The 27987-nt window shown below is 36.7% G+C and overlaps 1 protein-coding gene across 1 annotated transcript; it reads right to left on the reverse strand.

The window, feature by feature from the left end:
- Positions 1-2663: 2663 nt before the first annotated feature.
- LOC139742405 (SEC14-like protein 2) lies at positions 2664-27987 on the reverse strand. Its single transcript, XM_071652976.1, has 4 exons — positions 27896-27987; positions 27241-27331; positions 26875-26962; positions 2664-2704 (listed from the first exon to the last, which is right to left on the reverse strand). Exons 1-4 carry the CDS (start codon positions 27985-27987, stop codon positions 2664-2666), a joined length of 312 nt encoding a protein of 103 aa, XP_071509077.1.

The raw sequence follows: 27987 nt of genomic DNA on the forward strand, positions 1-27987 counted from the left end.
CACTGGACTAATATGTCTTACAAATTATTATCAGAAAAGAAAGTACCTCAATAAATGTGAAAACTGATCTAATATGAATTGCAGATGTCACACAAAATATAACCAAATTATTTGTAATTTGGAAATATTGTAGAACATGCAGTTTAATCAGTGTGTTTATCTCAATCTTTAGCAAAAACAATTCAATGAGAAATTACAAGTATTGTTTGAGTCTTGACTTGAAAAATCCACCATTATTGGGTTTTAATTATCAGCTGTCAGTTGATAAAAGAGGCGAAATTGAACTGGATTTTGGCATGTATTGAGTTTGTTTTGTTTTGTTTATGTTTTGTTTTGTTTGTTTGTTCATTTCCATCTGAGAAGATGGCTGGATAGCCCATATTCAGCTACTTTAAGCTGGTCTTCCATACGGGTCCAGTTGGATGTGATGACTGATTGCATGTTTAAGTCATCCATTACATGATTGACGTATAGTTTGACAATATTCCATTTGTTTTTATTTGAAATCCAAATTTGCCCGAAAGAAAAGCTTTTTAGAACATTTATTTCCTCTTTTTTTTAAAATACAACTGAGGTGACCTGAAAATAAGTTGTGGTGATTGCATGTGAATGGCTGTAATAGGAAAAAGAGCTCAAAGAGAAGAATTTGTGTATGTGTGTGTGTTTGTGTGATTGAGTGATGACTGATTGTATATTTAAGTCATACATTACAGTCATGAAAGATGTATATTTTGACAATATTCCACTTGGTTTTATTTGCAATAATGATTTTCCCATTAGAAAAGCTTCTCAGAACATTTCTTTTCTTTATTTTTTAATACAAATGAGGTGACCTGGAAATAAATTGTTGTAATTGCATGTGAATGGTCGTAATAGAAAAAAGAGCTAAAAGAGAAGAATCTGTGTATGAGTGTGTGTTTATTTGATTGAGTGATGACTGATTGTATGTTTAAGTCATACATTTCATGATTGATGTATATTTTGACAATATTCCATTTGTTTTTATTTGAAATAAAGGTTTTCCCATACGAAGAGCTTTTGAGAACATTTTTTCCTTTTTTCTCAAATACAAATGAGGTGACCTGATAATAAGTTGTGATTGCATGTGAATGGTTGTAAAAGGAACAAGAGCTAAAAGAGAAGAATCTGTGTATGTGTGTGTGTTTGTTTGATTGATTTTAGTCAATACTGTACTACATTCAAGTGGTGAGTTGGTGTTCAATTGACTATAAAACAGAAAAAGAAATAACAGCCAAATCTATAAATCACATCTGATGTATATTTCCTTTCCTTAAGTTTCTTTTTATTCTGAAAAGTTTGATAATTTCAAAAAGATAGGCCTACAAGATTTTCTCTCTATAGTTTCTTTTCATTTCAAAAGTTTGATAATCTTAAAAATTAGCCTACATAAATCATTTTATGTTTTTCTTGGTCTGTATAGCACCGTTTAAACGGTCCAATAATAATGGAGATATCTTAGGAAGCTTAGATATCACTATCGAACCAACGTGATTTACATAAAAGACCAAACATTTTATTTTGTGTTCAGAAACCAAAAACTCTCGGAATATTGATATTTTAGTATGCATTTCTTGTTTGGGAGAGGGGAGTGGCCAATTAAAGAGACATTTCAGTAAACTTTGCTAAAACATACCTGAAAATCTGTAATCATGGTCAAAGCCATGGTCGTTATTTCACTTTCATATAGACCCATACAGCTTAATGATGAATACTTGTTTTATTTTGTTGGTTTTTTTAATTGTTTTTTATTTTCCATTGGTTCTAAATTCTACGGATTTTTTAGTATTAGATTGTGTAGTAGTCTATTGCTGTCATTTGCAATTGAAATGTGAGGTAAATGAAGTATTACCGACATCAATTCCCATAATTCCTTGCTTATATTACTGTAGCAAGGTTAATGTATGTCAGACCCTTTCACATGTCAAAGCTGGAATATAATAGCTTAAAGTGCATCTAGGTATAACTTAGTGATCAACAACCGTCATCTTTCAAAGTTTGCTTACATCCGCATAGCGTAATGTTTAATACTACTTGCTATGTCATGCACTACAACACGTAAGTCTATGCACAGGGCCCTTCTGTGACAGCGCTCGCTTCTTCTCGACGTTCCCGGCAGAAGGGCCCTGAGTGCGTGGGCCCTTCTGTGATGAGGCGGTGTGCACGTTTATGTTCCCGGCAGAAAGGCCCCAACACAAAAGTGAGTGCAGCGTAAAAACTACTTAATGCTATTACTTAACATTTTTAAGAACGGTGTAGAACAATATTGACTAAATTCTGATAAATTTTCAGCCCGTAAGATTAAAAAATCTGTTTTGTAGAGCCACTCAAACATTAGAAATGCGATTATCTCGAAAAGTATTTTATTTTTTTTTTTATGCGCGCAGCTCCCATATGGCCCTTCTGCCGGGCAGGCGACGATTTTAAGGTCTTCGTTTATTTCCCCCAAAGTTAACAGCATTGTCGTGGACGGTCAGGAGAAGATTGTAATAATACATAGGTATATATTAAGATTTGAGCTGTGGTGTTCCAAACTTAGATTTAAACTGTATTTCAAAATCAAAGTAAAAAGACGCTGTATAAAATCCTAAGTAGCCCGGTTTAATATGAACTGATCAAGTGTTATTTATAAAACATGGTATTTGTTATCGTAGTGTAACATCAATGTCAAATTTCTGGAACTGGCCTGAAAAATTAACAATGGTATTTAAAATTGCAAAAACTTGTTCGGACCTTTCATTTTCAAACTACCTGATAAGTTTATGAAAGCAAACCGAGCTCTTTGAAATTTCAATTCAGCGTGTTACTGAGTAATCATTAATTTCTGCTATTGTATTTTTGCAGTGGCGGATACAGGAGGGGGCACACCGGGCGCGCCCCTAGGCGACTTTTTCAGAATAAAAACAGAGGACGCGTGCGCCCCCTTTGATTTTGTATAGGCGCCTTTTATGGAATTTCTGGATTCACCCCTGTTTTGGGGCTTATAATATTCCTGGAAGCTGGCTAAATAAACCCATGAAAAAATTAAGACACTATCTACACAAAATACGAAGTTATCAATGATGATGATTTTTTTTTTATTTCGTAAACTCAGTTTTCTTTCTTCAAGTTATAACATGCAATACATACGATACAGTACAAATTGTATATACCAATCATAACATTCACCGTAATGACAAAGAATATTATTTTTGCTATTGAGTGCGGGTGCCATTGTATGTAAAATGAGACTCTGCAGACCTACTGGTTAATCTGACACTTTCGTTGTCTGAATTGGTGAGGTCTGTCGTGAAATACCACTAATTTACCATCATGGTAAGTGGTGTAATCCTATTGTTGTTTTCTGAAAATGTGCCGATTATTGTACACAAAATGTATAACAAAAGCAAATATCAATGATATGTAGATTCTGAAACATTTCTTCTGATATACCGCGATTTTCAATGACTCTATAGCACGTGCATGCTATCATTTTTAAGAAATCAGGCATACTTTTAAAATTAATGCACATCTTCAAATCTATAATCAACAGCGAGTTGATGTAACAACAGTTGTTTTGTGATTTTTGTGTGCAAGGTATGCAAGCTACTTACAGACATGAAGATAATATCCGTCTATATACCTATAAAAGCTTTCCCGGCGACATAACAATAGTATAGCATGCATGGTGCATTTCAACTTGAGGAAAATATTAATGTTGGGTATATATACTCCACTGATGGGTTTTTTAAAGGCATACGTGAAATATTGGTACGAACACGCGTGAGAAATATTATCTTAATTCCTTAAGTAACTTACATGTCGTCTGAGAGATTCATCCGAGCGCTTACCTGATCTTCAGGATCGCGCAGATATTTCCAGTGGGAAACGGCATCTGAAGCCGTGCTTCAGTGCAAACATAATTACAAAATATGTGCCGTTAATTCACCGAATTAGGGAATCTGTGCATTCGTCAGCGGGTCTCGGTGTAGTCAGCGTAATCCGTGAAGGAATATGCTTTGTCACAGAACGGGTACGCGTAATACGGGATTCGTACCAGTGTCTCCGTTGCAGTATATACAGTCAAGAGTTTGAACCGCAAAATCACGGTGTAAGAATAGAGTGTTGATATTCATGTTGGGTATATACCATATATAGCAGAATACCAGTTTACTCCATCTAAATCGAGTGATGGACAAAATCATACATCGTCAAAGAGCTTAGGTTATACTCTATCAGGGCATGCATGATATGAACCAGCGATCCACTGATTATAAGTTGGAGAGTTTCGATCACAAAATTATTACACCTAGTGTAATAAGCATAATTTATGCAGTGATAGTTCATGTCGGGTATATACATCTTTTTACTAAACCTGTGTCGAGTATTAGAAGATAACAATATTTACAGACAAACCCATTGTCAAAGACTGTACGTATGTATAGACACAAAGGATGCATAGATTCGTACTATAGCGACCCATTTGTTATAAGTCGAGAGTTTGAAGCAAAAAGCAGTCATCTAAATACATTGTACATGTGCTTTGAAAAGTAGGAATCACAAATGCAGAGAAATTAAACGCTTATACGACATCACAGTAGGAGTTCGTATTGCCTTTTCCTTTCGAGATATTCCACTCAATAGAATACATCAAGATTTTTACACATATTGTACATGTACAAATTTAATCAATCAAGTGTAAACAGGCTCTATTTGTCTTTGATTCATTGACGGGTATATGTGATTGAGAATATTACTTCAATATGATATAAGAGTGTCAAAGTACTTCGACAAATCGGTGAAAGTGACGTGTGTATGATAACAATTCAACAATGTGCAGTAAACTGCAATGATTATAATATAATATCGCAAGAACATGCATGTGCAGACGTGCCGTGAAAGTTCAGTGCGGACTGAAACTTTTATGGGTGCAGAAATAAGGTAAGAAAGCTTATCTTCTGAGTTCAATTTACCTTTGGATAGAGTGGCCTCCACCGAGATTTGACTCCCATCAGCATACGCTGTGTATATATTCTGAGACAATTTCTCCATTGAAATGAGTGTATAATAATATGGTAATACGTGTATGCATATGACAAGACTATCATTTAGCATCAGGAAACAAAAGAAAAACATTTCACATTTTCGCTATCACTCGAACATCACCATCCCAGTAGTCCTGTAGCAATGGGCCCTCCCACGTTTCAAGTTCTGCTTCTTCATCACTTTCATCGGCCTCTCCATCCTACCATTCATATTCCACTTTGCACGTTCGATCAGTCCCATCTCCATCTTCACATTCAATTACGTATCCTGTGTACCATACACTTTTTCCCATCTACATCAATATGCTTGATCTTGAACCCCAGAAGTTCATTAGCATTTAGTTCTTCCACACAAGTCTCCGTTTGTTAGATCCTCCTTAACTTCATCCTTTGTAAAGAAGTATAGGTTTCATCTGGTGTACTTAGATATGTAAAGTGCATGCCATTTTGGGACCTACTATATTCCTGAGTGTGTGCCTTCTTTCCAATATTTAGATAGGTTAGGGGAGTCCACTTCAATTGAGTTATACATCATTTTAAAGCTTAGGGTCTGCTCTTTTAGAATCTGCCCTTAACTAAAAATTCACGTGTGGCGATTTTTTTGTTTGTTTTGTGGTGCAGGGTCACATATAAAGCTTGTACATGTGCAATACAGGCATACACTGGGTTCTGATCCCGATGGCCTTGTTTCATCAAGTTTTGTCAGTCATGCCTGCACTCTCGTAGAAAAGGGCAGCAGCGGCAGATTTAGGATTTTGTGACTGTGGGGGAGGGAGCCCAATACTCTGAAAATTTTGTGAGAAATCCCCGAACATTCGCTCCTACATGTATATGTAGGGGTTCAACGTCCAGGCCTCACACCCCTGTCCCCCCCCCCCCCGAAAAAAAATCCAATTATCATCCCCCCCCCCCCCAGTGCAATGCCAGTGCCCTTGTCTGCACTCTGCATAAACTTTCCATTTTTCATTTTCATTAGGAAAAAGAAAATTCAAATATTATCTTGAGAAGAAATATTATTGGGGGGAGCTTGAGGGTGTTAAAGATACATACACTAGACACATTCACATAAGTTTATTCTTCATTTTTTTTTAAAGTGACAGAACATGTAAAATAAATTACAGTAAAAATAAGTGTGATTCCTCTGTAAAATTTAATGTTGTATTAAGGGACATACAGCTACACAATTTCTTCTTCAGCAGCTAAATGTCAAAAAATAATTGTTTTTTACTGATTTCTGTTACACATGTTCATATTTATCTTGGTTCTACGTACTCTGAAGTTGATTTGGACTGAAAAGTATGATGGATGAATATCAATAAGTCACATTTTCAATTAGATTTCAGTGCCAGGGTCAAATTCTGTGTGGCAAAATAAAGGGGTCCTCATATAGTCCTTACATGTAATCATGTAATGTAATAAGTGAATAAATCTTGATTTTGAAATAGAAAGGTGCAAATTTTATTACCGATTTCTAAGTAAACGTAATTCCAACGAATAAAGGAAAATTACTGATTCTGTTGGGCATACCTTGATGGAATTCTTATAGCTCAGTCACATCGAAAGTTTGGCACATTGAAAGTGTTGCATTGCCCATATTTTCAGGGTGCATAGCTTTAGGACTCACCTAGCTGTAGGACTTCCCATGATAAAATAATGCCTCCCGTGGCACCCTTCAGGGCATAGGGATATTTTTTTTTTCTTTTTTTTCATGATTAGTGGTGTACCAGGAAAAAAAAAAACCTATTTTGAAAAAGTTATGGTTTGGTAAGCTTCCTCATCCTATTCACTGTAAAATATGACCATTTAATCCTGTTAACAGTAATAATATAATCGTGAGATGAGGTTAAGGACTATTAAGTGTCCCAGTGATCAGAGGCATGCAGAAATGTAATGCATTCCTCTGGATGTGCAATAATGTATTTATGTACGAACAATTTAATTTCATGCATATTTTTCCAATGAATTAAACTTCTCATTTATTTATTATTTTTATCTCTTTCTCTTTTCTGCAGTTTCCAGTGGACAATTTCAGTAGATGTGCCCTGCTGACAAACGCTAGATGGATTATGTGCACTTCAGCCATCTATGTATATTTGTAAGCTTTGCAGTTATTCATCGGATTCGTTGAAGCGGTATTCAGATAACTTTAAATTACACAGGAATGTAGCGAATTTTGACTTCCCTTGTGGTGTCCAAGGCTGCTGTCGTACATTCAGATATTATTCGTCTTTCAAAGCCCATGTGTACAGAGACCATTAACATTTTTCCAGGAAGCACTTTGTCCAGCTTGCACATATTACCTTGTATTACCCACTATGTGCAGTGAAGTTTTCAGAAATCTCTGACATTCTTTTTCATCTTAAAGGTCATATTTCCAGTGGAGTCGAAGTCACATGCCCATTTGCACATTGCTCAAAGCAATTTTCTGTGAAGTCGTTGTTTTAATTATGCTAATTTATACATGAAATCAGAGCTTTTGCTCTGAATCATTGCATAACGCTAAAAAAAAAATGTCATTTGTTTTTTTTATCTAGATCTCTGTGTAATATTCTTGGCAAAATTCTGGTTTTAAAATTCTTTTCGTATATAAAAAAATAATTACATATTATGCAATGTGTCACTTTGAAACCAGGGGCCTGGGCATTGTGATTTTGGTATTAAAAAGATTTGCAAGATTCGAAAGAAAAAAATTATGAAACGTCGCGGCGAGAGCTTTTCATATCGTAGACATATTACATGAAACATCAAGGAGGGCCACTCCCCCCCCCCTTTCGGATAAAAGGGACAATAAAATTCATAGACAGAAAGCGTGTTTGATGCATTAACCTATTTACCTGTAACTGTTCTAATTCAGTGATGATATGAAAAGCATGATTTTCTTTTCTTCAGCTTTAGTAAGAATTTTAGTAATGCAAATCTTTAAAATAAGATTTCCTGGTTCAAAACTAAAAAAGAAAATTAAAAGAAATGGACATACACTTGTTTACTCATAAGTGAGAAGTTACACTTAAAAAAATTACAATTTAGATTTCTTCTGGTAGAAGCATTTTCTTCACGTTCCATGGAGCAAGCATGTTGTGCGTTACTACAAATACATGGATGTAAGAGAAATAGAGTCAGTGTGTGCATATTCCTCTAGTGTTCCTCCATGGCCAGCTGAGATATGCCCTCCCAGAAGGAAGTTCACTTTATTCAGAAAATGAAAATTTGGCATTATTGACTTCACTCCTGGATCTCTCCTTTCTCGTTAATGATTCTCTCTCCTTTCTCCTTTTTCTTTCTTTTTCTTTTATCCTTTTCATTTTTCCTTTCTTATTGCTTTCTCTCTCTCTGGTCTCCTTCCCTTCATACTGTATTCTCTATCTCTATTCTTCTGTTTTCTATCTCTTTCTCTTAGTCAGAAGCAGCACATGTAGCCATGTATGATGATATGTTCATACCTAATTGGTGTGTAGTTCGGGGAGTAAGGTATGCAAAACATCAGATAGTTGTGGTTGCGAAATATCAAGATGATAATGATCCCATGTTCGGGAAGATCCTACAGATGGTACTTGATGACTCACGCCTATGGTTGGTGCTTCAAGTCTAGCATACCTTCTCATTTAACCGCCACTTCCAAGCATATGAGGTTCAGCCTACTGAAGAAGTAACAGTGAAGAATGTTAGAGACCTACTGGATTACCATGCACTGCATGCTGTCAAACTTGAGCATAGATATTTCATAAGCATGAGATGGAAACTGGAATAACTTGGTGAGAAATTCTTGTGAGTTTGAAACTCTACCATGCCATGGTTGTAACTGTTTGTAATTGGTTACCATCATATGGTAATCAGAAAATAAAGGAAAACAAATAAACCTGTACACTTCAAGATGATAATGAAACTTACAGTTCATTAATGTCTTGTGTTGCTTGAAGATCCCGAACATTTTTATCTGCAATCGTGATGCTCAGAGCAAATTCCTACCTTTAAATGTATGCAGAAGTAATATGAGGTATACATACGTACCTTCAAAATTTATGATGAAATTTAGAATTCATTAATATGTCACTCGGTACATCTGCATTTTGTATTTTACATTTCCTTCCATTCACTTTCTACAAGCATTTCTTTAAAGTAAAAAAGTATTTATTTTCTTTCTTTCCAAAGTTTAAAAAAAAAAAGCCGCTTTGACTTTTCCAACTTTTTCTACATGGCCATTAGAAAGCAGAGGATTGTTAGATTATAATGCTGGCATCGGCCCAGGGGCTGGTTTCTTTTCCAATGTAACTATCCATAGTTATAGGATGGAGCTGAAATATGTAAGCTCCGATTTTCTTTTATCGTCTTCATGGTCATATTATTGAGTGATCCGCTATATTAGCGGATCACTCCTTGTGATTGTCAGAAACTTAATTTCTTTCTTTCTTTCTTTTTTTCATAATTTCTTGTGGCACCAATATCTCAAGAATGGTAATAGTTATCATGAAAGTTACCAAAAAGATGATTGATAACGCCTAATGAAAAGTCATTTTTAAATGAAATTTGGTAGGGTCATACTAACATGTCATAATCTATACTGTGCAAGACGAATTCCAGGCGAGTGCGCGCGAATCAATTTTTTTTTTTTTTTTTTTTTTGCTCCAAATGACCTAATTAAGCGTGCTACACGTTTCAGGTCATTTCAAACATTTGAAAATTTTACGCGCACGGACGTGCTTTAGTGTTTGTGTGCACTAATTTGAACCTTATACTAAAATGGCTAGGAACTCAATGAGTATAATCATGGGGTGGATGACAGAATGCTCCAATGTTGTTCTATTACTCATATTATACAATAGTTAGGCCTACATTATTTCATGAACATTTCCTTTCCGTAAAAAAAGGGATATATTTTGCCTTGGTTTTTTTTTTCTAACACTACAGAATACTCTAGCTATCGTGAAGGGAGTGAACCCAAGCTTCCTTTGATGCGAGCTTATGTTCAAGGACAGCTGATCACAAAATCACACTCTCCAAAACGCCAGCAACGTGTATGTGATATGGTGGCCTGTGCTTTTTCACATCAGCGTGATGGGTCAGATGCGATTCATGCGGTAGGTGGCTACATAAACATGTGTAGATCTTCGCAAACAGCCATCTGCTGACGAAGACTATTATTTTGTCCTGTATGCCATGCACAGTGCCATTGAGGGGAACAGTGCAAAGAGTGTTGATCTATTTGAGGTCATAATTGCCTCTGTAATGTCATTATGGCCATTTCGGACTTGCAAAACATTTTTTTTTGGGGGGGGGGGGTGGGCGGCAATTTCAATCTTTACTTTTTGGTGTATTATGAAAGTATTTATTCTACATAGTACTGGCATGGTGGCTCAGTGTGGTTAGAGTGTCCGCCTCGCGATTGGAAGGTTGCAGGCTCAAACCTCGGTCTAGGTCATTCGAAAGACTTAAAAAAGGAAGGTGCCTACCGGTACTGCCTTCTTGCCAGGCCTTCAGCATTAGAGAATTCAATGGGAAAACTGATAGTTTATTATGCGGAGCTACCAGTAGTCGACTAACCTCCTGCTCACTAGCGTTCACTGCAATTTGCAGCAGTGTGACCGAGGGTTATTGAAACAGAAATAGGCTTGTCCAATGTGCCACATGGCATGGGAAGGACTTTGGTGTTTTTTTTTTTAATTCTACATTATCAATTCTTGCCATTCAGGCATTTTTAGCTCACATGATCCGAAGGCTCAAGACAGTGAGCTATTGCCATCTGTTGTCCGTTGTCTGTCATGGGTCCTCCGTAAACTTTTTCATTTTCAATTTCTTCTCCAGAACAAATTAGGAATGGGGCATGTTGCATTGTTATAAGTTATATTATGATGTGTAGAAGTATGCCTTTATAGCCAGGTGAGGAGTGACGGCTGTATGGCACTTCAGAGGGTCTCCCCCATTGGGGCCACATACAGTATATAATTAAATCTAGATCCAGTAGGATCCCACAGTTCTATCTATGACTTTTTACTATAGTTAGACCAAAGGGAGCTTGCATTAATTGTAAATTTATCCTTACCTCGGGTGAGCGTTAAGCCCCTGGGGCTCCTGCGTTTTTAATTGCTCTAGTAAAAGTCTGACATGCAGCGTTAATAGGAAGTGTATTCCACATGCAATGCGTGATCAACAGTGTCAACTTTCTATCAAAATTATTGTTGATTGTGTATTGGATGGCTAATATGAAGAGATGTAAATAGAATTCAAAGCTTTTGAGTTTTAGAATATGAATTTCAGTGTGGCATATGTTTGGTATCGTAATTATATAAAACAATTATGTACACATAAATTGTTATGTGCGTTTGATGCGACCACATTAGAATGGTAGCCATGAAAAGTACTTTGTTATATCACATAATTCGTTACATCAAGTAAAATAAGAGAGAGTAAAGAGCTGAGTGAGGGGGGGGGGGGTGTGAAGGGCGCGCAACCCCCTCCCCCCCCCCCCCATTTACATATATATATATATATATTTTTTTTTTTGCTTTTTTTTTTTGCTTGTCAGCTTATCAGCTTCCGCTGGTGGCTGGTTAGGAACCCCCCTCTTTTCTTTTCTTTTTTCTTTTGCGTTCTCAGTGCTGGCCGCAGGGAAAGGTCAGTTTTCCTTATGAATGAACCCCCTCCCCTTGAAAAATCCTGGTGACGCCCATGGGTTTGCTGTAAGTGAACTCGTGTCAACAAAGTTCAAATGGACCTTTATACTATAATATACTAGTGCTTTGCGAATGTGTTAGACAGATTGCCCATTCTTACTTCAAAGAAATGGTGCAGATTTGGAACTTGGCTTGGATTCTTTATCCAAATCTCAGCATCCTGACTTCTTAAAGGAATGAACTCAGTTATTGTATCTGAACTCTTACACACCATTCTAGTCGAATGTTATCCATTCACCTCAGGGTATAACAGCAAGAAAAAAAGAAATGGAAGTTAAGTTTTGTTGTTGATCAAAATGGTAATAATTTGAAGATGTTGGCTGATCATTGTACACTTGTTTTATTGAACCACAAAGGTACATCATATCTGGAAATCTGGAAATCACAGAACATTTGATTCAATTTCAGAGAATGCTAACAAAATTGAAACTTTGGAGAATTTCTAAAGTACAAGTGTATTATTCTTCAGAATTTATGCAGGTTATATGTAAATAAATAAGTTTACATTTTAAATACCTGTATAATTTGTACAAATTTCAAAGAATTCTCACTTTTAATACCAACAAGATTGAACCCCCCCCCCTTTTTCCCCTTACGATCTCGTTTGTTTAACCATTGGTTCAAATATATGAATCTATTTAGGTGAAATGCAATGTTGTTCTAATACAGCAATTAATTTTTTCAAAATCATTATTAGTGTGAGTAGTGTAACACACACTCTTGACTGCTGCTTAATCCGTTTCCAACGAATAATCTGATGGTGTGAGAATAAGATTTCCCACACATTACATTTAAGAAGTGATATTCATTTATGCATAGTTTCTTTACTTATCATCATGTTTGCAAACATAAGTTTTTCGGCTGCAAGTGCCTCAGGCGGCTTTTAAAGAAAATGATGATGTTCATGGCGGTAGACTATTCGTGCCACGTATCAAACCAATTTGATTCAAACCAACCAATCATAAAAGTGAGATTCAAAACTGAAATGAATTAAATGAAACTAATATTGTTTTTCTTTAAAATATGGGTTTGGTGGACTACTCCCCAGATGTCAGTACATCCTGATTGATCTTGGCTTGTGTAAATTATTTTCTTTTCCATCATCATGAAGTGCTTGTAAATCCTAATTTTGGCATGTACACGCATACTTTATTTGATTTCCTTTTTAGATTTGAGGGGTCAGTATCATTTCATAAAGCAACATAGATGAGTTCAATATTTATTTCTTTCAGTATGCTCAAGTCCATTATGACCAAGACCTAATTCATGATGCACTGGCTAGTCTACTGTTAGATTTCTTTTTTTTTTCTCAGAAAGAATGAATTATCCTACAAAACTTGACATCCACCTCTGATTGGCAGAATTGGGTGTATGCATTTTGGGCGTGGGTTCTTTATTTTATTGGTTGTATGTGTGTATTTGAACACTTTGCATATACCTGCCAAAGTTACGGAAAATAAACATAGTATACATATGTAAATGAAACAGATGTGCATCATATAGATTTTAATTTCCAAAAAGAAATACATGCTTTCACTTCTATGCTGTCAAATTGTGTAATTGTTTTAATATTTCATATTTATGGATCTTGGGACGTACATGTATTACAAATGCAACTCACTATTCAGAGATGAAGTGAAAAAAGATATTACAGATTATTCCATTAGATATATGGCAATTTATCAGGCCAGCTATCTTCTTTAGCTTTTTCTGCATTTTTTTTTTTACATATGAAAGAACTCATCTGAACCTATATGACAAAAATTGTATTTCGCCTCTTCTCTGTTGATATTTTGTTAAGGTTGATAATGTGTTAATCACAACAGATTTGTAATGGAATGAAAGAGCCTTCTTTAAAGTTACAAATGCAGATGTCTATCTTGTATTAGAATATTATGTAAATTAATGAATGTTCAGATTGTTGAAAATGTTTTCAATATACATGTACTTTTTTTCAGATTGTCTAGATTTTGATGTTGGTACAGTAGGTATGTGTGTGTGCGAAAGCTACTCAACCCAATTTGCCACTCTCGTTATAATTTTCCTCAGACTCACCCACTGATACAATTCATTGCAAAAACAGTCCATGAGAACTAGGTTAGACCGCTTTTCTGGGTCACTATGTTATGTATATATGTATGTGTGTGTATATATATATATATATATACATACATATACAATGAAATTAGAGTACAATTTAATACATGTTTTCCTCAAAGGTTACAGATGGAAATGAGCCATTTTTTGTAGTAGTATGTGTGTGTGTGTTATATATGTTATGATACAAAATAATATTTCAACACGTATGCCCTCTTTACTGTTTATTTCTGTGTATTTTTTGTTAATGCGCATGCGCAATTGTTTGTTGCTGTCATAGAAGAAATCATAACAAAAGAACGCTTTCATCCATCCAGCTTATCCGAGTCCAACGTTAACGGACACCCCGCACTCTTGTTTGTTTTTGGAAAATTAAACCACATTTAACCACAGTTAATATCCGTAAGTTTGAACAAATGTTAAGTAAATATCATGTTATTCATTATGTGACAATGTATGCAAATATTGATTATTTACAGAGTTATTTGAAGTGATTTTATTGAAATTCATTAGGCACTCTGATGCTAAAGTAAAGGAGAGTCATTGAACATTGATAGATTACACTTTGGGTGCGTTTATAAGATTTTTCTTTTGGCCAGAAACAGTGTTTTGAAACACTATTTCTGGCCAAACAGTGATTCTAGCTCGAAAAAAAAATTCTTGTACACGCTCGCCGTGATTTGAAACAGTGTTTTGAAACACTGATTCAAATTGCACAAAATAGTACATTTGAAAACAGTGTTTCTGTAGAATCAGTGTTTTAAAAATCTTATAAACGCAACCGCGATCGCAAACACTGTTTATAATGACGTCACAATGCCTTGCGCGCACCCTGTTTGACCTTTTGCCCAGGAAAAACTGCGCAGAGTGAGTTGCGCAATGGCACAGTCTGAGCGAGAGCCCCAACACGCTCGGAGAAAAAATCTTATAAACGCTCTCCTGACGAAAGTGTGATTTGAAACAGTGTTTCAAACCAGTGTGTCAAAGCAGTGATTCTAGGCCCGTAAAATCTTATAAACGCACCCTTTGTCGAATTCTAGCCGTAATGAATTCATTTACAAGGTTAAATGTGTGCCAGTTAATTTAAGATAAAGAAATTCGTTGACATTCTTTGAATAAGTGCATCTTGTTCAGATCTTTCCTGCCTCTCTGATGATATGATTCAAATTGTTGTATTGTCAATGCGAATGATTGAATTGCTGTAAATGTAGATTTATCTAACGCAAAGAATAAGAAATTTGTGAATTTAGCCATTTTCGTGTGCGGTGTGCCGGTGTCCAAATGCGCTATTTGGCTTACTTTTGGGGCACGCGCGGGGTAGCGCTTTCTTGATGCGCGCATCCTTGTAAGTGCATGCGCGTACCCCTGCTTGCTACCCTGGATGGGAATATGACGAAATAATGGTGTTATTATGACGTCAACAATATTATCATTATGTTGACAATGATCTAATTAGCATATGTTGCATAATGAAATTCATTTTGTTTACACTGCATGTCATCTACTTAACAATATAGTAATAATGAAATACATATGTTTTACAGGTGGCTGAGGCATACTCTCGCCATCACGGAGCTTTCCAGAAGGACTTTGTTGTCTGTCTCCTGTTTTAACGGTAGTTATGATCTTTGTAAATTGTAAATATTCTTAATGCTACGTTGGCGAGGCTTATATCCAATATGTTTTTATGAATATGTGTACCCTTGTTTTGCATAGGTCGCCAATAGTTTGTTAGCTGTTGTTAGAGGTTTTGCAGGTCTTTGCTTTCATTGGCGTATTTCCTCATTTCTTGTTAGATGTATCTTATTATCGACACACTATTACGTTAGGTTTTGAATAGTGAAGATAATATTTAAAGCTTGGTTTTTAGAGTTCAAATGAAAATGTATTTCATGCAGGTCAATAATAATTTTCGTATGTATTCGTAGAAGTAATATTAGTTGTACCATAATGTGTTTCATTGTAATAATTAATGTCATCCATATTATTATAGATTTCTTTTGTTAAAATAAGTGAAAGTATTATTTTACTTCATCGCTATCTTCTTCTCCCTCTTTTTCTTCTTCGTCTTCTTCTACTTTTTCTTCTTCTTTTTTACTTGATCTTATTTCCTCTCGTGTATTCTTCTTATTACAATTGTTATCATTATTAACAGAATAGTTGTTACTTTCGTTGTTATTATCACGTGGATCTGTCTCTTATAATATGATGCGCTATTCGCTAAACTATTGTTGTATCATTTTGTTTCTTCTGATGTACACAGCCTGGATCGCGATGGAGATGGTTTCGCTCTGTACCTTGAACACAGTGTTGCGTTGTTTTAAGTTTAAATTTTAATTTCATTCTTTGTATTCTTGTATTCTAAAATATATTATTTTGTAATTGTTATTCAGAATTTGTTAAAAGAAAAAAATAAATTTGATATTCAATTTAAAAGAATTGCTAATAATGCGTCGTTCTTTCTCCCCCAGTCTTCTTATTTGAACAACGGATTTAAAAAATTGCTCTCCCACTTTAATATTTATATTTCTTTTGTATTTACTTGAATACAGAGTGGACGCCTATTTGTCCCGTCGGTGACGTATATATATATATATATATATATATTTATGTGTGTGGGGGGGGGGTATGTGTGTGTGTGGGCATACATTTCCCGTCAAAGGGAATGTAAACTTGACATCCTACATTCACATTACGGATGCACACAACCGGGAACAGTCCCCAATTCTTGGACATGCACAAATGGTTGCAAATTGCAATATCTTCGCATACAAGGCACAATATTGAAAGAAATCACAAAATTGAGCATACACACCTATACTTATAACGTCCACGGTTAATTATCAAACTCAGGCACACACATTCAAATTTCATTTCAGTGTGTAAGTCCCAGGTTAGCGCGAAATACACGCAAGTGTGTGTATGTGTGTGTGTGTGTGTGTGTGTGTTTGTATTGTGTATATATGTATTGGTATATACTTCAATTAATAGAAAAAAAGAGGTACAAAACCTAGATGGAGTTGGAGCAAGTTAACAAAGAGAAATTTCTGTGGAGCGCAAATACTAGGTTTAATCTTTTAAAAAAAAAGGTGCAAGGCTGGATGCAGAGGTGCAAGGCTGGATGGAGTTGTATGGTGCAAGTTCACATACAGAAATTACTGCAGAGGTCTATTGCTACGCTTTCAAAATGTTGCATGGTTGGATGGAGAGGTGCAAGTTAACATAGAGATGTTATTGCACAGCTCTACACTAACACCAATATGACCAAACCGCACTCTACTGTCGCCTCACCACACTTTACTGTCGCCTCGTTATATGTGTATAACGCATCTCATAGGCATTAGAAGAGCACGTACAATAATACTAAGATGTCATTTTTAACGGTCGAATCACAACAAAAGACATGAGTTTCGGCTCAATGGCTTTCTTTGTAACTCTTCCTGAAATGATTAATGCTAAAAATTCAAGTTCATCGGTAAATTCACCAATATGACCAAACCCGCATTTTACTGTCGCCTCGTTTTATGTGTATAACGCATAGGCATTGGAAGAGCACGTAATACTAAGATGTTGTAAGTTTTAACGGTCGAATCACATCAAAAGACATGAGTTTCGGCTCAAGGGGCTTTGTTTGTCACTCTACTAAAAATAATTAATGCTAAACATTCAAGTTCATCAGTAAATTCACCAACATAACCAAACCGCACTCTACTGTCGCCTCACCACACTTTACTGTCGCCTCGTTTTATGTACACGCATCTCATAGGCAGTAGAAGAGCACGTAATACTAAGATGTTGTAATTTTTAACGGTCGCATCACATCAAAAGACATGAGCTTCGGCTCAAGGGGATTTGTTTGTAACACTTCTGAAAATGATTAATGCTAAAAATTCAAGTTCATCGGTAAATTCACCAATATGACCAAACCGCACTCTACTGTCGCCTTGTTTAAATGTGTATAACGCATAGGCATTAGAAAAGCACGTAATACTAAGATGTCATTTTTAACGGTCGAATCCCATCAAAGACACGAGTTTCGGCTGCAGGGGCTTTGTTTGCCACTCTATTAAAAATAATTATTGTTAAAAATTCAATTTTATCGGTAAATTCACCAATATGACAAAACCTCACTCTACTGTCGCCTCACCACACTCTACTGTCGCCTATTTACTTTTAGGTGTATAACGCATAGGCATTAGAAGAGCACTTAATACTATGATAATTTGTCATTTTTACTGGTTGATTGATATGAACTTCGAATCAATTAGACATTGTTAGAATTTCCAAGTATGACTGATTTCATTGAGTGTACTTTTCTGTTTTTTCTGATCTAGCCCAATTCCCCCCCCCCCCCCCCCCGTGGCGTACCGTGGGTCAAGAGATTGCGGTGCACCTCGTGGAAAAGTAATTTTGAGTGTGTGTATGCTCGTGCGTGCGCTGTGCAGAATACATAACGGAATATGTTTTCTTTACATGGATTACGGAAGGACGGTGTGAAACGACAAATTACTGGCAGCAATATCAGGAGAATTGCATAACAGTTAAATGCGAGCGAGCGAAGCGAGCGAGCTTGAAAATTTTGACATTTTACAGTCTCCAAACTGCCGTTTATAGGTACTTTATACTTTTTTCGCTTTGGAAATTAAGGGGGGCGCATGGGGCTCAACCCCTGTCAATTACTGGCAGCAACATCAGGAGAATGGCATAGCGATTAAATGCGAGCGAGCGAAGCGAGCGAGCTTGAAAATTTTGACATTTTACAGTCCCAAAACTGCCGTTTGTAGCTTTATTTTTTCGCTTGGGAAAATAAGGGGCTGGGGCGCACCAGGCTCAACTGCTGGCAATTACTGGCAGCAACATCAGGAGAATGGTATAACGATGAAAACTGCCGTTTGAAACTATATTTTTTCGCTTGGGAAAATAAGGGGCGAGGGCGCACCGGGCGCAACTGCTGGTAATTTAACTGGCAGCAACATCAGCAGAATGGCATAACGATTAAATGCGAGCGAGCGAGCTTGAAAATTTTGACATTTTACAGTCTCAAAACTGCCGTTTGTAGCTTTAGTTTTTCGTTTTGGAAATTAAGGGGGCGCACCGGGCACAACTGCTGTCAATTATTGGCAGCAACATCAGGAGAATGGCATAGCGATTAAATGCCAGCGAGCTTGAAAATTTTGAAATTTTGTGGTCCAAAACTGCCGTTTGTAGCTGTATTTTTTTCGCTTTGGAAATTAAGAGGGGGTGCTCCCCCCCTATGTGTTTGTGTTTGAGTGTGTTTTATATACACGGAAAAGTTAGGAAATAGCCCAGGTCAAGTCTTATTATTGGCAACGCAAGGCATTTTAATATAGACTAGTGCGTATATAAAGCAACACTGCAAAATCAATGATCTAGCTTTGGTATAACGAAGCGTAAGGTACAAAGGTGTACATCCTACATCACATTGCCAACAGTGCAGCGACTCTTTTTGCCGTTCGGATGTTCTGAGTACACTGCGCTATGGAACGCCATTAAGGAAACAATACAAAATTCATTTCACTCTAGCCAATATTCATTTCACTTTTAACAAATACATTTCACTCACAAACATTCATTTTACTTTTTATAAAAATACATTTCACTTTTCACAATAATACATTTCACTTTTAAATTAAAATTCATTTCACTTTTCACAAAAAATACATTTCACTTTTGAATTAAACTTCATCTCACTTTTCACAAAAATACATTTCACTTTTGAATTAAAATTCATTTCACTTTTCACAAAAACACATTTCACTTTTACATAAAGATTCATTTCACTTTTCACAAAAATACATTTCACTTTTACATAAAGATTCATTTCACTTTTCACAAAAATACATTTCACTTTTAAATACAAATTCATTTCACTCTTCACAAAATTACATTTCACTTTGGCGTACCATATCACTCAGACGAAACCATTTCACTGCGCTAAAACCATTTCACTCTGATAAAACCATTTCACTCCGATAAAAAAAAATACGTTCCTCTTTTTTCCCGGCCAAAAGGTGGCGCCAGTCTGAGAGGAGTCACAGTGCCATAGCACTTTGTTAGCACTGAGCTGAGGTGAGTGGCCGGCCAGCTGGCCGGCTGGCTATGCAGTACCTAGATTTAGCGCGCTACGCTGGCGCGGAAGCGACGCGAGGCGAGCTAGCAGTCGACGGTCCTCGCCTCGGCCTCACTCACATGCACGCTCGTGCCGTTACATGCATACTACATCGAGAATTGAATCTACGCCTGACTTGCTGAATATGTAACGTGTGTTTTACAACGCTTTTCAACAGCGATGTTGTGGGGTAAGTTTGATGTCTGACTTCTTGTGATCGACATGCTATTTTTTCCGGTTCAAAATGAGTATTTTTTGCCGTTTAAATAGTATCTCGAAGTTGACATAGTATTTTTCCTCTTTCAAAACATTCCCGTGTTTATAGCTGGCTGCTGACCCATCTAAAAAGGGGATTGATGTGACTTTTTGTTCATCAGGTCGGCAATACTTCGTGCTTTACGCAGATACCAAGATCGACGGTGCCCTAGAAGCATAACTTGTTAAAAATTAGGCCTGAAGATTGCATTTTTAGAGGCCAAATAATGTATTCTAGTCCTCCGGAAGGTCACGTGATCGCATCTAGTGCGGAAGGGGACTTTTTCGGACCGTAAAATGCACCGTTGTTAACGATCTCTGCGGAGGTGCAGGGTCAGTCCCATATATTGAAATTAGCGTTGTTCATTCGCTCAATTGGAACTTCGTGATATCGTGTGTACAGTGAGTCAGTGTAGGCCGGTGGCGGTAGGCCTACAATTGTATGTGGCGATGGCAATTTGTAAATTTGAATTTACAACTTATTCACAAAAAATTGTACAGTGTACAATGTGTATGCTGTCTATAATAAACAGGGTCTTAGTCTTCATCTCTTAGTAGTTAATTATTATATGATTTAGGCACCTAATCATCACTTAATACAAACAAGAACAGTATAGATTCAATATTATTATTATTATTAGTTTTTTTCTTTCACATGGAGAAAGAAGGCACAAGAGCGATTCTAGTATTTGATGTAAACATAATTTTCATGACATGTTTAAGAGTTGACCCGGCTGCAATGTTAACACTAATAGAGTACCAGGCTATTTGAATTTTTCAAGTTGGTATACAGGTTGTCAGTAATTATAGAGATGTATTATTAGTCTTCCGCATCTACAATTTGTAACAATAAAGTTTACGAGGATGTCTGAATGAATGCAATTATTCTCAGAATAATATGAAGAGTTTGTTTGCAAAAACCGATAAGTCCATATTTGCCAAATGGAGATATTTGCGATTAAAGGTCAGGAAAAATAAAGAGAATACTAAGAAAATTTTTGCTTCTTTTGACCATAACTTCAAAAATGCCCTTTTATATGTAGTGACCAATATCTCATTTAAAAGGTGTTATTTTGTACTTTATGACAGAGACCGTACTTGAAAATCTTCAAAAATGGACTTATCGGTTTTTGCGAACAGACTCTTCATATGTTTACCATAGTACAGTGCATGTCTGTAGTTTCTCTCTGCTTGAATTGGGGTTTACTCCAACATAATGTTTTCGGACATGTTATTGTGAATAATGGTTTATAATATCATCTATGATTAATTTTCTCTATTTGTGTCACATTGTATATGTAGGTATCCCCAGTACCTGACATCACACCGATGGAACATGCATATTTAAGGTGATTCTCTTCTCTGTGGCCTCCAGGAAAATCTGCATGACATAAACGAGAAGATCTACACTGTCAGTTCTACAGTGTATTTTGTTTTCTTGGATGCACACGTACCATTCAATCTCTGACAGATTTTTATCAAGGAGAGCACTGCTGTTTTGCAAGCGCTGAGTGACTTCCTCACAAGAATAGAAACAACTGATTAGTACACCTGTCAACTTTTCCATTTCATTGAAAAATCTAGAGCAGTATGCGATCATGATAACCTACCTCAGAAAGGTGCTAAATATGTGATATGATACAATAGGAAGAATGAAGTTGATATACAATTGTAACATATTACAGTATGTTACTGTATATCAACTTCATTCATCTTTACGGTAACATTTTTAGTAAAGAGGATGTACATGTATATTCTTTGAAAAGCACGGCTGTTGTAGTAAATGTGAAGTTCGACCATTACAGATACATCAATGTGTGGAACTATGCAAGATAGTATATGTTAAATTATGTGCATTTAAATTACTTTGGAGTTTGTACAGATGGCAGAATCATGAGCCCTGATTAAACTAAATATTATCCTTCATGATATTCTTGATAAATGTTATGGAAGCAAGTACATTGTACAGTATGAAGTAGTATCTGGACGTACAGCCATTACTCGACAGGGGCATGTCTTGTTGCTGAAGGTATGAATTTAATTTGTACATCATCACTGAAGCACTATAAGAGGTTTAGTTAGTACATGTATGCATGTTTTATTGCTAATATTTTGGTTGTGACCCATTTCAGAAGAGGTTTCAAAGATGTAAGAATTCTGTTCGATCAGGAAGATACACAAGGTATGTCACCAAAAGGAATTGAACGGTCAAGAAGGGATAAGGAAGATGAAGATTTTGACATAACAGTTAGATAGATGATACATTACATTAGTACTTCCCCCAAATCAACCAAAATTTTGAACATGTTCGCATTGAACGGGCATGCTCTTATTAGATACCTATAAAGAAAAATTGTGGACCTTGTGAAAGGTAAGATGAGCAGATTTTTATAACACCTGGGGGGTTTCATGTTGGCCTGTAGTCTACCCCAGGGTTGTCGAGTGTTGTTACTGGTAAGGGGTTCGAATACACATTTGTATCATTCACTCAGTCATAACCATGAAGAGAGTGACACACAGATATTTTAAATGTGTATGATACTGCTTGTGTACATGTACTGATACATGTGTATTCAGTTGACAGAAATGTTGGGATGATTAGTTTGCCTTTTGACATTTCAGATAAGATTATATACAGTCAATGCTAAAGTTGGGAATGAAAGATTTCTTCACATAGATGTTTTGCAAGATGCTATAAGGCCAAATCTAATCTGTCTGCTTCGATTTCCAGTAATATTGATGTTTTAAAGTTACTTTAAATTTTTTTATCTGTTTAGTTTCCAGTAAGTGTACTTCATACATTGGCGGATCCAGTTAGGACCGCAACTGGCGCACGCCCCCCCCCCCCTTTATTTTTTGTTTAGACAAAAGAAATTAAAAGAAAAAAAGGGGGAGGGGTGCATGCGCCCCCCTTTAATTTTGTAAACGCGTCCCCTCTTTACGGAATTCCTGGATCCGCCCCTGCTTCATATGTGGTATGTACACTTCTGAATTGTTGATGCAGCTGCCAGTTCATGTGTTTGAAACATTGGCAGTGTGACCAATAGATACATTGTACTTGCCTTCAAAGTATTTAAGGGCATATGTACACCTTCAAAACATTCTCTGCTGTTTGGACTGTCGATGAAGTTTATATATTTTGTACATGTTTCATTTTGTTTCCAGTAAGTACACTTCATATGTATACATGTACACCTTCAAATTGCTCTTGCAGCTGCCAGTTTACTGTCACCCTCTATTCATGTGTGTGAAACCTTGGCGATGTGAATACTATAGTAGATACACGTATGTGTACCTGCCTTCAGAGTACTCAAGGGCATTTGTCCACCCTCAAACATTCATGCAGTTTGAACTATTAATGAAGTTATCTCTGTACATGTATCATTTGAGTGAAACCTTGCCAAAAGTGTAGATGGCATGTAATTTACAGAGTATTGCCTCAAAACATTTGTGGTATTCTTGCTTGATTTTATTCACTTACATAACATTCAAGCCATATTCACAACTGTTTCATGTTTGTGCAACATCGGTATCAGTATAGTTTGTTTATTGCCAGTGTCAAAATTTGCCGGCATTTTATTTGTACAGATCTGCTCAATACAATGTAGCTCTGCAATTGTTCAAACTACCTGGTACATTCATTTGCTCTTGTCTTATTACTGAGCTTCACCAGAAGAATTTTTTTTTTGAAATGTTCACTGTACATCACTGTTGTAGTCAAGACAGACTGATCCTACTCGCGTTCCTACATGTACTCACAAGACCGCTGACAGTTGTACCTTTCGCAGGTCTCTTACATGCCACTTGGCTGGAGACTGAGTCCAATACCACCACCAAAAAATAAATTAAAAATAATTAATAAATGGATGAATAAATAAATGAGAGTTATAAATAAAAAAAATAAAATGATCTAAAACTGCATTTGACTATACTGCTAAAAAGTAGATAAAACTGTAGACTGCTTATGCAGCTCTTACTTTAGGTATTATTTTTTTTTGTTATGTGTGTGATACATTGTCATGAAGATTGGTGGATACCTTGAAACTTAACTGCAATGTAGTTCTTTCAACACTTACATGTAATAAATAAATAAATAAATATATATATATATATGGAGATGTATATACATTTATAAAGAAAAAAAAACTTGTGGATTGTGCTCCTTTCTCTGTTGTTATTAATGAAAAAAAAAGGTATTTTATTAATTGATGAGAATGGCACGTGCAATAATGTATGTAAATTTCTCTGCCTAGTTAGGTAGGCCTATAGTAATAGAGTGAAGTATTGTAGTGAAGTCCTTGGGATCAACAGCTTTCTTTTGTTATATCAAAATGTTGTTGTAACCAAGCATGTAAAAAAAAAGTGGATAATGTAAGCGGAATTTCGATATAATGTAACTGTGTTCACTTTAGCGGAGTGAACGGTATAAGTAGTGGTTATAATGTATTTGAGTGGATGCTTAGGATGCTTTGAATTGAGAGAGAGTGATGTGAATGATTGATGGCAGAATGAAACTGAGAATCAGACACTTCCTGTTGACGAAATCAGAAGGGTGGACAAAAGCAAACAAAACAAACATACATCGTATTATGAATAACAAGAACAAGACATATAATCAAAAAAAGAGAGAGAGAGAGAGAGAGAGGGAGGCCCAGCAAGAGGCTGTAGACTATTAGTACGTAATGTCTAATGACAGACACAAGTACAGTATATCACAGCTAGAAGCTCGAAACTGACCACGTGTATTTACGCTGGGGTCGCTCATACAGTAACACACACGTACAAAGGCATCGAGGACACACGTCAATTTCTATATGTGGGACAGTACAGTACTTCGCGATTTCGTGCCGAGAAAAAAAGGAATGACATTCCTATGATATCAGCTGGCTGCTGACCCATCTACAAGTCATCACATTACACTTTTAGGTATCATCTTAAAGCTGAATAAATTTCCTTTTACATGATATAACTTTTGTTGGTGCCCCACGATGAAAAAGAAGACTTTACGGAGAATTTTAGAAGAATATCTGTATCCATTATTTCCGGAACATCTGCAATTAGTTAGCCACGAAGTTGATAATCTTTCATGTCGTTCTTGGAAAAATCAACAAGATAGCATCCAAGTTTTAACCTTTACCTATCAAATAAAAGAAAAATCATGTGAAAACGTAATTCAGTGACCAAGATATGAGCATTTCAAAACGATTCTCCAATCGCGCTCTCTATGACTTGCGGGGTCAACTCGCGTGCGAGGACTTGGATATTCTAGACGGGTTTTTTCGGGCTTGCCGACTGACTGGCTACTCAGTAAATCTAGGTACTGCATGCATAGCCGCCGGCTGGCTAGCCTTTAAACAAGGCGACTCGCTCTGCGTGCCCCCGTATAGCGCGTTTACCCCACAAACCTGTTGGCCGGCGAGTGGAGCGAGCCGCCTTTATCCACTCGTTCAGGGATGTGTACTTTTGTCGTTGTTGTTGCTTTATATTCTTTGACAAATTTGTACGCAAATTTGTCAAAGAATATAAAGCAACAACAACGACAAAAGTACACATCCCTGAACGAGTGGATAAAGGCGGCTCGCTCCACTCGCCGGCCAACAGGTTTGTGGGGTAAACGCGCTATACGGGGGCACGCAGAGCGAGTCGCCTTGTTTAAAGGCTACCGGCTGGCCGGCTACTCACCTCAGCTCAGTGCTAACAAAGTGCCATGGCACTGTGACTCCTCTCAGACTGGCGCCACCTTTTGGCCGGGAAAAAAGAGGAACGTATTTTTTTGTATCAGAGTGAAATGGTTTTATCAGAGTGAAATGGTTTTAGCGCAGTGAAATGGTTTCGTCTGAGTGATATGGTACGCCAAAGTGAAATGTATTTTTGTGAAGAGTGAAATGAATTTGTATTTAAAAGTGAAATGTATTAAAAGTGAAATGTATTTTTGTGAAAAGTGAAATGAATCTTTATGTAAAAGTGAAATGTATTTATGTGAAAAGTGAAATGAATTTTAATTCAAAAGTGAAATGTATTTTTGTGAAAAGTGAGATGAAGTTTAATTCAAAAGTGAAATGTATTTTTGTGAAAAGTGAAATGAATTTTAATTTAAAAGTGAAATGTATTATTGTGAAAAGTGAAATGTATTTTTATAAAAAGTAAAATCAATGTTTGTGAGTGAAATGTATTTGTTAAAAGTGAAATGAATATTGGCTGGAGTGAAATGAATTTTGTATTGTTTCCTTAATGGCGTTCCATAACATACTGCGCACATCTTGCTTATATTCAGAATGCCAACTAGGAATCACGCTGAATCACAATCTTCTGTCGGCTCCGGGCTTTATTATTTTGGTGTGTTTTAGGGGAAATAGTGTCATAAGGTGCGAAAATTGGCAATTGTACATCGTTTAAAATTCTCACCCATATACATATACAGAGAGTGAAAGACAGACAGATAGATAGATAGAGATAGACAGACAGAGATAGATAGATTGTGGGATGGGTGAATGGACGTCCAGATGGATACTATACATATTTCTGCGCATTAAGACAAGTTTCATTAACACGTTGAGGATGGGCTGATTTTGCTACATTACAACACATATTTCCAATAGACACCTGCTCCAGTATACTCGGGACTAGATCTAGTCTTCAACGGGTTAATGAAAGACCATTAAGGAAAATTGGTCATGCTTACATGTGCCTGGCTTGGTGCAGGAGCATCCTCCAATCTCCGGGACGATGTGACAGTGGCACCGTGTCTTCTCTACCACAGAGACTCCAACCCCAGGCACCTCCTGATCTGGAGATTCTCCCGCCCCAAACCCCTAGCAAACGGGAGACTCCAAGTTGATGTGTGCGAAGCGCGAAGTTCCTAGGGTTCTAGATGTTCTCTGGTGCTATCTAAGGCTAATTTTTTTTCAACATACGATAGCAATAAGTAAGATTAAATCCTTTCCACCGGGGGACACAGAGCCAGGGCGAGAGAAATCAAATCTCCAGCGGGAGAACGGGAGATTCTGCAAAAATGGGCTTTCGGCGGGAGAGTTGGAGTCTCTGCTACCACCGCTTCCCACTGGTCCTTGGAGGCTCCTGGCTCCGAGTGGTAGAACACCCAAAAGCCTATGTTGGCGTGTCTGGTCATGAACTCCCATCTACAGACAATGTTACAAACAGTAAACAAGCATTCACTAATTTGAATAATTATGCAGTACCCACTGCATATTGTAAGGATTAAAACCAGCCCTGGCTATCAGGCAGAAGGTTGTTAGTCTAGTGGATACAATGCCTGTTAAGTATAATCAGGAAGTGGTAAGCTCCAATCCAACCAGAGTACGTATGCCCATGCCCATAGCTACACAATAATTCTGAATCACTGAATAATCAGTGCTTATTTACATCGATGAAGGGTAATTTGTCAATCAGCTGCAGTAACAAGAACTTCACATTCCTGAACACGAGAATTTTGAAAAGAAATAAAGAGTCACTATGATCAAACCTGTCTGCTGGAAAGTCAGAATAAAAGGCAGAGAGAAAAGACCCTGAACATGGACAATCTCAAGGGTACAACAACAAAGCAGTTTGTTCAAAAGATTCAGATGCATTCAAAATGCGTGCATGAAACTACAGTCCTGGAAGGACATAAGGTGAGCCTTACTTAAAAAATTCTTTAAGAAAACATCAATGCAAAATCAAAAGAGAACTTTAAGAGTGCTCACTTGAGGACATGGCCTGACCCACTGACTTCAAACGGCATTTCAACCTTTGACCCAGGATGGACATTAATTTCTGTGAATCTGCTGTCCTGCAT

Source organism: Diadema antillarum, unplaced genomic scaffold (assembly GCF_040938485.1).
Source record: "Diadema antillarum isolate AM-2024a unplaced genomic scaffold, OU_Dant_1.0 scf00000032, whole genome shotgun sequence".
NCBI lineage: Eukaryota > Metazoa > Echinodermata > Echinoidea > Diadematoida > Diadematidae > Diadema > Diadema antillarum.

Bases quoted from the DNA above. Each gene is read 5' to 3' on its own strand.
- LOC139742405 (XM_071652976.1), bottom strand. From the start codon at position 27,987: ATGCAGGACAGCAGATTCACAGAAATTAATGTCCATCCTGGGTCAAAG. The intron at 27,332-27,895 runs GTGAGCACTCTT...CATTGTCTGTAG, and splicing joins GGGTCAGGCCATGTCCTCAA to ATGGGAGTTCATGACCAGAC. The intron at 26,963-27,240 runs GTAGCAGAGACT...GAGGTGCCTGGG, and splicing joins AGGACCAGTGGGAAGCGGTG to GTTGGAGTCTCTGTGGTAGA.